The following is a 13,579-nucleotide window of genomic DNA, read 5'->3' on the forward strand; positions in this document are numbered from 1 at the left end:
GGAAACAGTGGATGGAGGAGGGGAACAGGGCAGGAGACAATAGGACATAAGTATCATTTTATTCATATTCCCTCATTTCATTTTATTCTTTATTCTTCTTTGTTTGTTTGTTTGTTTTTTGTCCTGTAGGTGGGAGGGGGATCAAAACCCGATCACATAATCAACCCAGTTTCGTAGATATGACGAGAGAGTGAGGGTTTACACGTTAACCGCGATCAAAATGGCTTCAGGCTTCTCCTTTTATCATTTATTTCCACCCTTTCCCGCCTCTTTACGCCACCTAGCTTCCCTTATGTGTTATGCCTCTTTCTGCTTATGTGTTATGCCTCTTTCTGCTTATGTGTTATGCCTCTTTCTGCTTAAGTGTTATGTCTCTTTCTTCCATCTAAAATAATACGAGATGTAAACTGGATGTAAACACTAACTGAGTATAAGGTGGGAGGAGTCGTGGTTGTCTATGAAGGTAAAATTAATGGATATGACAAATGAATGTGTAAGAAAAACTAGTATGGAAGTTGATGAGACTAGGAACTGACAGGAAACTGAATTGGATGGACGAAGTGTTTATGGAGGAGCACACTTTGAAGGTTTGACTGCCCTGATATACCCCATGGCCAACGCTCTGATATTGCCTAAGATATAATTTGAAAATCATCTATTACGAGAAATAAACTGAGCATATAGTAAGGATCATGAAGAGTCAGGAGGGCTTTGAATGATTGACTCATTCCACTGGACATGCTCTTGATAGTTTTGTGCTTCCTCTTTTGCTCCTACGGGCCTACCTCTGCCCATTCAGCGGTGTGAAAAAGATTATGATCTTGATGACGATGATGGTGATGATTATGATAATTATCATGATGATCATTATAATGACTGATGTAATGCCACCAAAGAAACTAGGCTAATCAGTTAGGCTTACCTTTAAGTCTACGGTAGCCTAGGTTGGGATATGCACACCTCAACCCGTTGTTATTGGCCTGGTAGTTGCCGCGTTAATAAATGCACTACAATTTTCATTATTTTTGACTGTCTTTGTAACCCTAGGGTTTATTATACCCGTTATGTCCTTGACAATCCTATTGCCCCATCATTCCTGCATCGCGACTTGATTCGTGGCGTGGGGGGAGAGCTAATCTATAGTTACCCATATTAAATTTACAAAGAAAATGTAAACTAAAATTAGCACTTTTTACAAAATTTCTGAGCTAGGTATGTAATTTATCTAGGCTTACGATTTTACGGGGAAAAGGAAAGTATTTGTTCATATACCATTTTTTGGGGGAAGGGGAAGGGGTAGAAGAGCAAATCAATTGTAAGTTAAATAAAGATTGTATCAATTATAACACGCTGTCAAAAAGTAATGAGAATCTTGAAAACTTCTATAAGAGAAATATATGAAAAGTTGTGATTCATGAGAATAAAACTTAATTTTGTGGATAATTACTTAGAAAACGAAATATTCACCTACAAATCCCGATTACATAAGCCGAGTTTAACCAGTCGTGTTTACTTATTGACAGCAAAGAAGTGTCAAGATGGGAGCCTCAGCGATTCCCCTCATCTTAATGACATTGTTTTGGGGTCTAGTGGGGATAGTTTTGCCCATTATCCTACCAAAGGGACCGAATAGAAGGTAAGTATTTGCCTCATACTGCCTGGTTGTAAAAGGCATCTTTGCTTGGTGTATGGTGCAACCACCTGAACTTGTTCGGTCTAACAATCCGTCACCTTGTCGAATAAGCTCATGTATTTTTTGCTGTTATCCCATTTCATTACCGTATTTCAGATTTAAGATAATTCTGTGTGTAGTCTAAATGGAAAGTGGTAAAACTTTGAACCACCCCATTGTTTTTCCACACGAACTAAATGCATGTAATACTTTATGTATTTGTTTTGTAAAATTTTAACCTTTAATTCCTGTCAGATCTCCGGCTAACCTAGCCTAATAGTAGCTAGATTTGCCTAATGTAACCTAATTGGATTTTTTTTTTTTTTGGCTCACAAATGCCCAAAGTATGTATTTTTCTATTGTGTGCTATGACATTTTCTCATTATAAATGGGGAGGGGGGAGAGTTCTCTGTAGTATTTCTGTTGGAAATGCATATTCAAGATGTTTCATGATTGTCATAAATATTACTTTGCCATGATTGTGGTGCAGGGATCCAGATATGAGCTACTTTAAAGTGATTTACGACTGTGATGCTCCCTGTTAATCTTCTTGGTCATATTTCCAACCTTGTTGCCCTTTGTCAATCTTTCATGAATCATTTATGAATGAACCATTGAGAGAAGTGTGAAAAATCCCTCAGGCAATTTGTGATGATCTGGGCACACTGGGTGTGACCTCATCTGCCTGTGACGGGAAGCGCATTTCTTCGTATACTGTATGTTGTCATTGTGTGATGAGAAGGATGGGTGGTGAACTGAATGAAAGGAAGGCAATGATTGATTATGTGTGTGTGGATGAAAGGATGCGAAGATGTGTAATGGATGCAAGAGCTTATAGAGGTTGGGGGAGTGGACTTTCTGACCACTACTTGGTGGTGGCCAGAATTAGGATCCAAGTAAGACGGAGAAATAGAAGAAAGGAAAGGCGAGAGGAAGGAGTAGTTGCAAAGAGAGTGGAAAGGTTACAAGAGGATGAGAAAAAGGCAGAGTATAAGAGAGAAGTGGAGGAACGATTGGGCAAATATGAACTGGAGCTGATGGGGGACGTGGAAGGTGTGTGCAGGATATTTACAGAAGAAATATGTGCAGCATGTGCACACTGAGGTGGTTTGGCCATGTGGAGAGGATGGAGGGTGAAAGACTGACGAAGAGAGTGTATATGAGTGAGGTGGAGGGGGAAAGAGGGAGGGGGAGGCCGAGGATGAGATGGAGGGATGGGGTGGAGAGGTATATGAGAGAGGGGGGTGTGAGCTGGGAGCAGGGGAGTGAAATGGCGGGGGACAGGGCGACTTGGAGGCGATTTGTTTGTGGCCACCCCAAACGGGATTGAGGCATCTGGCAATAAATAGTTAGATAGTCATTGTGTGATGCTTTTGCTCGTGTGCAGTGGGACATAATCCAACGGTGTCTTCAAAATAATGTGTCAGGCCTGGAGATTTTTTGCAACCAGGAGGTTATACCTACTGAAGTGGTGCCCTAAGTGCGATACGGTGTGCTTGTATACGATGCAGTAAACCTTTAACCCACTTGTGCACCTAGCAGCATGCGTCCCTATCCCTGCTGAATTTGATGCAGATAAACAGGACAAACACGCCAACGCAGCTTTGGCTTTCTGAGGTAAGTGGCTAGCCTAGTTTTAAGTGGCTTTTAAAGTGACAGTCTGGATGGTTAATGCCTTGGAGAGGGGGATCTGGGAACAAAGCCCTTACAGTTAGAAACCCAGTTTTGGTGTGGCCTTTTTTTTTTTTTTTTTTTTTTTGTGTGTGTGTGTGTGTGTGTGTGTGAATATTCATGTGTTGATTGATTTTTTTTGACAGGGGGGATTGAGAGTTTGAAAACAGCAAAGCAAGGCATTTTCAATTAAAATTACCATTTAAAAAATTAGAAACACGTGGAAATCTTCCAGTAAAAAAAAAAAATAATAAAAAAAATCAAGGTGAGGTAGTTTGAAAAAAAATCCCACTTAATTTAATGTAACTAACAAGAACAGCTTGGGGACAAATGTGTTTCAAGTCCAGTTTGACATACTGCATTGTGTAATACCATCTGTAGGACACCACAGCCGGTGTCAAAAATTTCACTTTAGTGGCCTCAGATTTATATACTGTATGTTACTTGAGAGAAATTTGAGTGTCATAAACAAATTACATTCTAATGAAACTTAATCCCTGTTACTGTATAAAAGATAGTTTGTTAATGGGAATTTTCCTACAGTTTGTCTAATATTGCCAATACACTACAAATTAAAGAAAATGCAAGAAGCAATCCAGGATGAAATGGAAGGAGTCATCATCCTCATTTTCTCTTTGAGTTCAACCTGGATTTTCATGCATAACACACACACACACACACACACACACAAAGTAAAAAGGAAGAAAGAAAAAAGAAAGCAGTAACGTCTAAGCTTACGGTACCAAGGGGGATGATGCAGTGAGTGTTTATGTGTACAAAAATTGAAAGACAGTGTTACCAAAAGCATTTAAGGAAAATTTTTTGCATAAATAACACAATTCTCATTGAGATTAAATCATGCACCTTTGAATTTTGTGAAGCCTCCCTTGTACTGTACCAACAAAAACTACTTGTAATAAAGATAACAGATCTGTATTCAGTAATGTAATGGAAAATTGATACCAGTATCTAGATAATCTTTTCTGAACTCTAAAGCTTTATATATATATGTATATATATATATATATATATATATATATATATATATATATATATCATCATCAGCCGTTTGAGTATCCACTGCAGGACCGGCCTATCCCGACCGAAGTTGGGACGATACAGCTAATGTATCTCTACCAAGTGGCTTAGGCTGTCTGGTAGAGATTGTGTGTAGGGTGAGAAGTACTTGTAAGTGTAATTGTAGTGTTGGAGTGGCTTTGGATATGTGTGTAGTCTGTGAACCAAGTGTAATAAGCCCGTGCAAGCCGACTGGGTGCAAGCATACTTTACAGTATAGTAAGCGACACTGGTGCAACCACAGCACCCCTTGTGTCCACCAGTGCAGTACATGGCTGGGTGAACACTCCCAAAGTTTATTACCCTGGCGGGGCACGAACCCTGGCTCATCCGTGTACAAAACGCACACTCTACCACTGTACCACAGAGGCTCCATATACTGTATATATATATATACACCCACCCACCCAAAATCCTTCATTGCCATGGCAGTGGAGAGATCTAAAGCAAAGCTATTTGATCTCTTTAAGGACAAGAATGAAAGTGATATAGATTTCCTTGATACAATACAAACTTCCTCTTTCGGATATTGCAGAAGGTACAGACTCTTGAAACACAAGAATGAGCAATACTGTGGTATGCCGTACCATGGATTTTTTTTTTTCTTTTCATTTTTATCCTCAAAGAGTATAGATAACATTGCCTTAGACTGTCACATCTCCATGAGGAAATGTGCCCATGTTATTTGTCCTGTCCAGTTAAGTCCCCTAGTCAACATGCAAGTACAGTAATATATGGGCGAACACTACCATGATTAATATATGTACCAGGAAGTTAATGTGTTGCACCTAATATATACTTCTTATTTTCAGCTTGATGCAGTGTGTCCTGATCATTACGGCAGTTTCATGTTGGCTGTTGTAAGTTGACCAGTGAACATATTGTTGGTTGTAAAGGTGTGAGATTGTCAGAAATTATACTACTACTGTACTTGCACACCCTCACAAAAAAGTATCGGCGCTTTTACAGCACGTATCATTCTGAAACAAGAATGAAGCGTTGTGATATATGGGGCATCCTGTAATCATATGTGCAGATATTGTCTTTGATAATTATTAGAACTCAAAATTGCAAAAAAGATACTCTTACTGGCTGCTATATGTATTGAGGCACCACATTTATAGTATGTTGCCCATTTTCACAACCATCATACCCAAAGGGGCTGATACTTTTTTCGGAGGGTGTACATCTACTAGAAACTTAGTTGGTTTAGGATACATCTAGCCATGGATAAATCATCTGGTACTGGTGTCTTTAATGTATATAGCAGTACACTTCAGTACATTTTCTCATTGACTAAGCATTAGGCATGTACTTTAAGCTGGATAGGTTGAACTGCTGTCAGTTTGATGCATGGTAGCTAGCTGAAATTGTTTTGTATAGAATATGAATTTTGAAAGTCCATCCATCCATCATCTAATCCTGTGTGGACACATATTTAGTTCCAGTTGTACTTTTACCCTTGCTGTACTATTGTACTGTATATGACTACCAGTGTAGGCCTGAATTACTTATACAGTATGTTTTAATCGCAGGTGTTAATATGTATAGAGTGTTCTGACATAATTAACTGCCATAGTGTAGAATACAGTCAGCATAGTGCTTTATAAATATACTATGTAAGGGTACTTTAGCCACTCTGATAGGTTTTGGGAGCATCCCTTACTTAAAGGTTTAAGTTATGCAGTTTTAATCCATATTATTTATGAAAAATAATATGGATTATTAGTTATGATTATTTGCCCCCATAAGAGATAGTAAATAATTAAATGTTGTACCCACAGCTGGTTGTGCTGCTACATGCACCAAATGAATCCTCTCATTGGACCTGCTCTCCATCGCACCACCATCATTGCTCTCAAGAGCCTCTGGGTACGTACTGTGTATCCCTGTTGCTGACAGTACAGTATTATAGCTGTTTATGGTATGACCAGTTCATTGTGGCATTTGAGCATTCTGGCTTTCATTATGCTTGATTTCACATCTTCAGAGTGCTGCTTTATTCACTTTGTTGGTATTTACATGTTTCACCTGTTATATTTATATTCATTAAAGAAATTTATTACTGGTATGTGCGTGTGGTCATCATCATGCTTTGATTTCATACTTTTGGTGGATTAACAAATTTTCATTTAAGATTCTATATTTTAATGGTCAGTTTTAATTAAACTGAAGCATAGAAAATTGGTTTGGATTAAACTGAAGCATAGAATATTGGCAGTCCATTTTATTGGAAATCCCTCATTGTATGTTGCATTCTTTTCTGTTAATTTGTTGGTGAATTATAGAAAGACTGACATTTAATGTTTCATTGATCCATATAAAGCTGGTTTGCAAGTTCACCCATTTCATAGCTCCAAAATGTATTTTAAAAAGTATGATATTTTTAAACATAACCCTGTGAGATAAAAAGAACCATCTGTAACTGGCAGCTGCTAGTGTTAATCCCTGCAGCAGCACAACTTTGTCATTTGCATATTTTGTTCTTGCTGACGCTGCCAGTTGATTTTATTTGGCCAAGGGAAGACTTCACAATGAGAGGTCCTCTTTAAGTTACATAAAATCATCCGGTGGTAGCTTGATTAACATGAATTATGTATGTGTGTCATTGTTGTCAAATGGTTAACATGATAAGCTGTAGTATATACAGTAATTCTAGTTAATAGTGTCGTTGTATCCTGTTATGTTTGGACTTTAATTTTGCTTTATTTGTTATTTTCAGGGATAAGATGAAACAGGCTACACAGGCTACTTAAGTGTATTTATTTGATTGTGTTGTTTGGTGAGTTGACAGAAATGTATTACATTATATGTTATATTTAGAAAGTTTAGAAATCACTATGGGAATTACTGTTGGATTATATTAATAGTGTCTTCCATAGGTTCAGGTGTTTAGAGATGACTGATGCCTTTTCACTCATGTAATGCCTCTTAGGGAACCATATAACAAAGGGAAAAAGATGAAGGAAATAAAATTTTTATACGTAATTTCGAAAACTATACTAAAGAGAAGATTAAATGAATAAAACCAGTTTATAATATGCTATAGTGCTGAAACCAATAATGAATGGAGAAGGAATAACATCCCCCTATTTCTCTCCTGTGGTCTCACACTGATCATATAACTTCCTATTTATCAGAAAAGCTTACTTTTTTCTTCCTTCCTTTGCAGAATCACCCATTAACCTTGTAGCATAAGGGTATACTGTTCAGGTCCTTTCTTTCTTCCTGCACTAACTGTATTCTGTCATATTAGCTTAAGGATAACAACAGCATGCCTGTAAATGTTTTTCTCAGTATTTTCTCCATGGTATATAACCTTTAATGGGTTATGTTAATTCACTCTTTTTGTCCATTCTTCGTTAGTTTTTTTCCCTCAGTTGTCTTCTATGCTGTAGTACTGTATGTATGTATAGAAGGACAGTTTATGTTACACTTATTGTATAACAAGTGCAATTGTAGTGGGAGCAGATCACATGATTGGAAACAGACTGTATCTTTTTTTTGTTCATGTCCACCCTGATGCAGTTGTTTAGTATTCTAATGACCTTTTTCAGTGCAGATGCATTGTGTCCCTCTCAGATATTTATTTAAATTTCCCCTCCCATCCATATCTACAAGAGAAGGTGAGGAGGAGGATAATAATGAAGAGTAACATCCCCAGATTGATTGCCCTGTCTGGAAGCTTTGAATTGATAGAACACAGAGATCTGAAGGTATGAAGATTAATAGTGTTTAATTTTATTATTTGCAGGTGTAGAAAGTATATTTGGTGTTGTCACCCTATGATGCAAGATATGCAGTGGTCCAGCTTGACCTCGGTCCCAAGGGTGTCGGTATACGGGACTTTTACTGTACTGTATAGCCTATGGTACTGTATAGTGAGTTGTATGTGGTTGTACATTATGTAGTAGCACTGGTTAAAATGTGGCTGCCATAAGTATTTTCTTCTGTCATGCAAATTACATGGACTGAGTACAGTACTGTACTAATAGTGGAAATCTCCTAATGGCTTTAAATAGTTGTCTCATCTTTTAAAATGGTTGATACAACGACTTCTCAACAGTCAGTATATCTTGCTCAGCCAACCAAACCTAAGTTAATATAACAACCCAATGCAGCCTAAAGCAAACCATTGCTACTTGGTGTAACTTCACTGAATGCAAACTTAACCTGACCAAGCTTATTAATCACTTCAGTCAGATGACACCCATTTTTCAGATGACACCCATTTTTAATTTATTCATGTAGTTACCAGATGGTTTTATTCATCGTAAGAAGGTGCCCGATTGTGAAGGGGTAAGTGCAGACTGTACTTAGCCTTTCCAATTAAAAGTCTTTCTTAGGTTGAATAATAATTGTTAGGAGGTAGCAAGAGCTGGATATAAATGATGCATTCCAGTTGAGTGTCAACTAACAGTGTGTTTAAACACTCAGAGAATGTGACTTGGAAGCTGGGCATACAGATGAAAGACTCATGTTAGAGACTTTGAATCGCAGCATGAAGGTAGAGGCCCACTTTTCTGGTCAGATAACCCTTTCTGTCCTGAGTTTTTTTTTTTTTTTTTTTTTTTTTTTTCAAATGCCCCCATACAGTTTTATTCAAGTTAGGGCAGACCTTAAGCAGTGAAAGAGTTAATGGCAGTTATATATATACAGTGCTGTATAACTTGCAGTTTGAAGTCGCCAAGGCTGAATAAATTCAGTGAAAGTAACAGGAATGTAGAAAACATCACTGTGAAAAGGTGAACACTTTTAGCCCAGTTGAAATCCAGTATATCTCTGCTTGGTGCCCCCATAAAATGTCTAGGTCCACCTCTGTAAGGAAGAGGATTTAGTTAAGATACACGTATATTTCAATCTGTCATTCGGTAAAATATCTCAGTCACATGATCTGATGTTGAAGTAATGGTACTTTAGGGAAGCAGATTTATTTATTCTTCCTCATATTGGTCTTTATCCCCATGAATCTAGTGATATTTTTAGTTTTTCTTGCTACTTCCAGATGATTTTATTAGGTTTAGGGGGAATTTCTCAGCTGGAGGGGTTAGCTATAGCATTACTAACTTCTTCTTTACGAGAGGCCTTCCCCAAATTGAGTAAAACTGACTGATAGCATCAAGATTTAATTACAGAGGACATCACTTAGATTCAAGAGGTTAATTTATGTTCTAGTGTTGTATGTGTCTGCATGTGTTTGAGTGAATGTGTGTCTTGCAGGCTTCCTGTAAGTTGAGTTGGTTGCTCATTGAAACTGATATAATATGGTTGTGTGTGAAACTTGGCTGCTCTGTCTTATGTGTACTGTTGCAAGATCTGATTAGCAACTGTTTAAAGCACAGTATTGCATTAGTCTCACTGTTGGTTGATAGTCAGTAGCAGCCTTTATCACGTCATGTTGGTTGATAGTCAGTAGCAGCGTTTATCACTTCATGGTAATAAGTTGAGTGTTTGGTATCAGGAAGGGTTATTAACTAATGGCCAATTTAATCCCTTTAGCCAGAGAACATAGTTTTCATTTTATACATTCCACCCTTAGATGATTTAATTCAGCTTCAGAATGGTGTGTCACTGGAAGGGTTAATGAAAATTATAACTAACCCCTTCAGTTTGAAAACTCACTCCTTAGCTGAATAAAATTGTCTAATGCAGTAGCAGCAGAAATGAAATACAGACTGTCATTTGCTTGAAGGGGTTAAAGCATCATAAATGGCTTGTTAATTTTGTCCCACTAGTTGACATATTCAGCCTCTTTGATGATACTTACTCACCCATTCCTTGCTATGGGTTGCTCTATAACTTGTACAAGAGATTTAACTGGTTGCAGTAACGTGGTTTCAGTTACAGTAAGACCTTGTTATTTGTTTCATTTTTGTACAATATTTACTTTTAAGAACTGTATACAATAATTGGGGAAAAATTTCTTGTTCAGGTTCCATTGCTACTCATAAAGAACATTTGCTGACTTTTCCCCCAGTTGCGTTAAGAGCTGTATAGAATAATTTGTAACAGTTTGGAGCACATCCTTGATAGATAACAAGGACTTATTGTATGCTTCTTGATATTACTGTATATGATGGGTGTTCTTATTATATTTACGGGTGATGTACAATGCTGTTTGAAGCATAATGATTTTTCAAGTTATCCAAAGTTAATATTAACAAGCTGAATTCAGATTATGTCTTTCTTTATGATGCTGACACAGCCAATGACATTTTATATTTCTTGCCATCTCCAGATAATTTTACTCATCTTAGTGGAAACAATTGGGCCTGGGAGAGTTAGATGTAACCTTTATTAAGCCTTTCACAGCAAGATGCCTTCCCCAAATTGCAAGAAAATCACCTGTAAGTAGCATGAAGAAAATGGAAACATATATCATCAGATTGTAGGGGTCAAATCCATTGTACAAATTTTCATCAAGGAGTTTGTGGTTGATGTTAAGTGTATTCTCACTCCATCTGTAGGTGGAAACAAGATCAGGATGATGGTGACGATCGTGATTAGTACCGTATATGCCTTTTGGGGTGGGGGGGGAGAGGTAAGGGTGGATGTGAGACTGAGGTAAGTCAGGATGATGATGATGATGATTAGATAATGCATATTTTTCTGTGTTGAATGTGAAGGTCAAGATTATGGTGATAATGAGGGTGAAGTATATAATTTTTTTTTTCTCTCTCTCCTGTGCTGGACAGCCTAGTGAATTCAACAGGTCATCACATCTAACAAACTATTTCCATCATTCCCCACAGATTTGTCATAGTCCCTAAAATGAGATGATATATGTTATCTTTTATTTCATGCTCACTTCAGGTAATTTTATTCATCTTAGGAGAAACCTTTTTGTAGTGAAAGGTTCAGTGAATATTACATTGTATCTAACCCCCTGTTTTAAAAAATCAGTCCTAAACTAGAGCAATAGGAGTACACTAAAGAGTACTTTATCAGGTTGATGAGTTTAAGCATTTTAATTTTTTTGTGAGTGGTGAGTAGAGAGGGGGAGGGTCATGAGCATATAATACGAAGATAATATATTTCCCCAAAATGTACAGTCAGATGCTAAAGTCTTTGGGTCTCCTGCCTCTGTTTCATCACTGGAGTCATAGACACCAGAATATGACGTAGTTAACTGAAGTGTATATTATATAATTAGTCTGTGGGTGAGAATATTCACCTTTGCCCAGTACATCTCATTCAAATGTCTATGAGTCAACAAGAAAAAGAGGCAGTGGAGGTGAACAGACATTAATATTTGACTGTACCATGTTAAAAGTGCAACATGGTCACCTTGTGCATGCTCTGCACCATAAAAGTTGGAGGGAGGGACACTAGCATACAGTATGAGAATATTGTTATCCCAATGGTATACTCTTAGTTGGAATTGCCTTATGGTTTCCTTATGCTCTGCACTGGAGAGTAAAGGTCCTTATGTTTGATCTCTTAGTATTGTACCTGAAACTTCTTCTTCATCTTCTTCTTCTTTTTTCTTTTTTAATAAATATCCTGACCACCACTTATTTATGAGCTTAGTAAAACTTTTGGCACTGTAGTAGGTAATTTGAAGTGGAGATGAAAGTCAGTCTAAATATCAGTAATGGCAAACTACATTAGGCTTGTATTTGGATGTTACCAATGAAATGAATCTCAGAAGCAAATTAACTACATAGCTCAACCTGTGAATATTCATAGGAATGCTTTGAATTAGGCTGTTTAAGTCCCAAGGCATCAGGCATGAGGATGTTTGCTGTTCTATGGTGTGCAGTATTATACCTGATTTAATTTAATGATGCTGAAATTTTCTATGCCTTTATTAATGAGTACGACAATAACCACAGAAGCTGGCTTCCATTTCAGAATATTCTTTGCTATGTAACAATAGTCAAGAGGAGGGACCACCTCTCCTCCACAGCTATCTGTCGCTAGAGTTGATAAGATGAGAATTGGTCGGTGATAATACACACTTTAGTCACCCTGTCTAGTCATGCCTCATATGCAGCTTTATACCACACAGGCAATCTTCACTTAAATTTCTTTCTTGTTCTTTTTGATATTGTTCCATTTGTGTCTTCCATGTTTTCTGGATCCAAAATTAAATTAATTTTCTTCTCATGCATACTCTTTCTTTATTTTCTGTATCCTGCTTAACTCCATTCTTAGGCTGGAAAAAAAGGTTAGGATGATGGTGGTGGTGATGAGAGAAAAGTTCTCCTAGCCTTAACACATGTTTTAATTGTAAAATTACATATGCTTCATTCTGATGTTTTGAACTAGGAGTGACTATTATTTGTGTTATTTCAATTTGAGTATAAACCACAGTTATTTTTTCACTTGAAGTTACTTCACTGTAATTCCCTCAGTCCAGTGATGTAGTTTGCAGTGTAATCATGATCCTTCCAAATACTTTTACTCAGCATAGGAGAAAGTTTTGCAAATGAGGAGCGTGATGTAACCTTCACCAGATTCTTCTGTGCTCAAGTCCATTTCCAAGCACAATAAAATCACCTGGAGATGGCAAGAATAGACTAAACAATACATCACCAACTTCAAGGATTATGTAGTATTTTGCTTGCAGACATCCTAGATTTTAAGTCAGATTGCCTGTATCTGTAAGTGTTCATATTTTGTAGAATAATGTCATTCTTTGTACATAGTCTAGTTCATGGGTTCACATCTTTCTTCTAAAGGATGTACCTTTATTCAAGTTCTCTTGGCAATTAGTTGATAGTAATATGAAGTACAGTTTAACCTGTGGTAAATATGGAAAGATATTGTATTGTAGTTGTTAGTATAAATAAATGTTGAAGTCATGTGTGAGGTTTATCTTGTCCTGGTATTAGATTTGTAATATGAACAGAAATAGGAAGAAGGAAGAATCATAAAAAGAGTGAAGTTAAATAAAGTGTGTAGAATGTGGAGAGAGAAGAGGGATTCTGATGTGCAGTATGGAGAAAGGCAGAAAAGCACTAGGTCTGTAGTGGATTACTCTGAATAGCTATTATTATTGAAAAAGCATAGTTGACAATTATGAGGAATGGTGAAACAAGGGCTAAAGGTTGAAGGAAAACGATAAGTGAGTAAACACTATGAGAAGATAAGATGGAGAGGCACATGATAAGTGGTGATATGCAGATGCATCCTTTCTCACATGCACTTCATTTT

General features: G+C 37.2%; 1 protein-coding gene across 2 annotated transcripts; it reads left to right on the forward strand.

The window, feature by feature from the left end:
• Positions 1 to 1,532: 1,532 nt before the first annotated feature.
• Positions 1,533 to 8,595, forward strand: LOC145401424 (V-type proton ATPase subunit e-like). 2 transcript variants are annotated; one of them, XR_013897577.1, is made up of 5 exons: positions 1,533 to 1,636; positions 5,233 to 5,280; positions 6,205 to 6,292; positions 7,143 to 7,202; positions 8,175 to 8,595. XR_013897577.1 is itself a non-coding variant. In XM_080273763.1 (4 exons), exons 1-4 carry the CDS (start codon positions 1,539 to 1,541, stop codon positions 7,146 to 7,148), a joined length of 240 nt encoding a protein of 79 aa, XP_080129889.1. In that variant the 5' UTR covers positions 1,533 to 1,538; the 3' UTR covers positions 7,149 to 7,226. The 2 variants fall into 2 exon arrangements, 1 of the variants encoding a protein (XP_080129889.1); XM_080273763.1 differs by lacking the exon at positions 8,175 to 8,595 and having other exon boundaries at positions 7,143 to 7,226.
• The last annotated feature ends 4,984 nt before the right edge of the window (positions 8,596 to 13,579 follow it).

This window comes from Coenobita brevimanus, chromosome 55 (assembly GCF_032717465.1).
Source record: "Coenobita brevimanus isolate Jiangsu-jjx chromosome 55, ASM3271746v2, whole genome shotgun sequence".
Taxonomy (NCBI): Eukaryota; Metazoa; Arthropoda; class Malacostraca; order Decapoda; family Coenobitidae; genus Coenobita; species Coenobita brevimanus.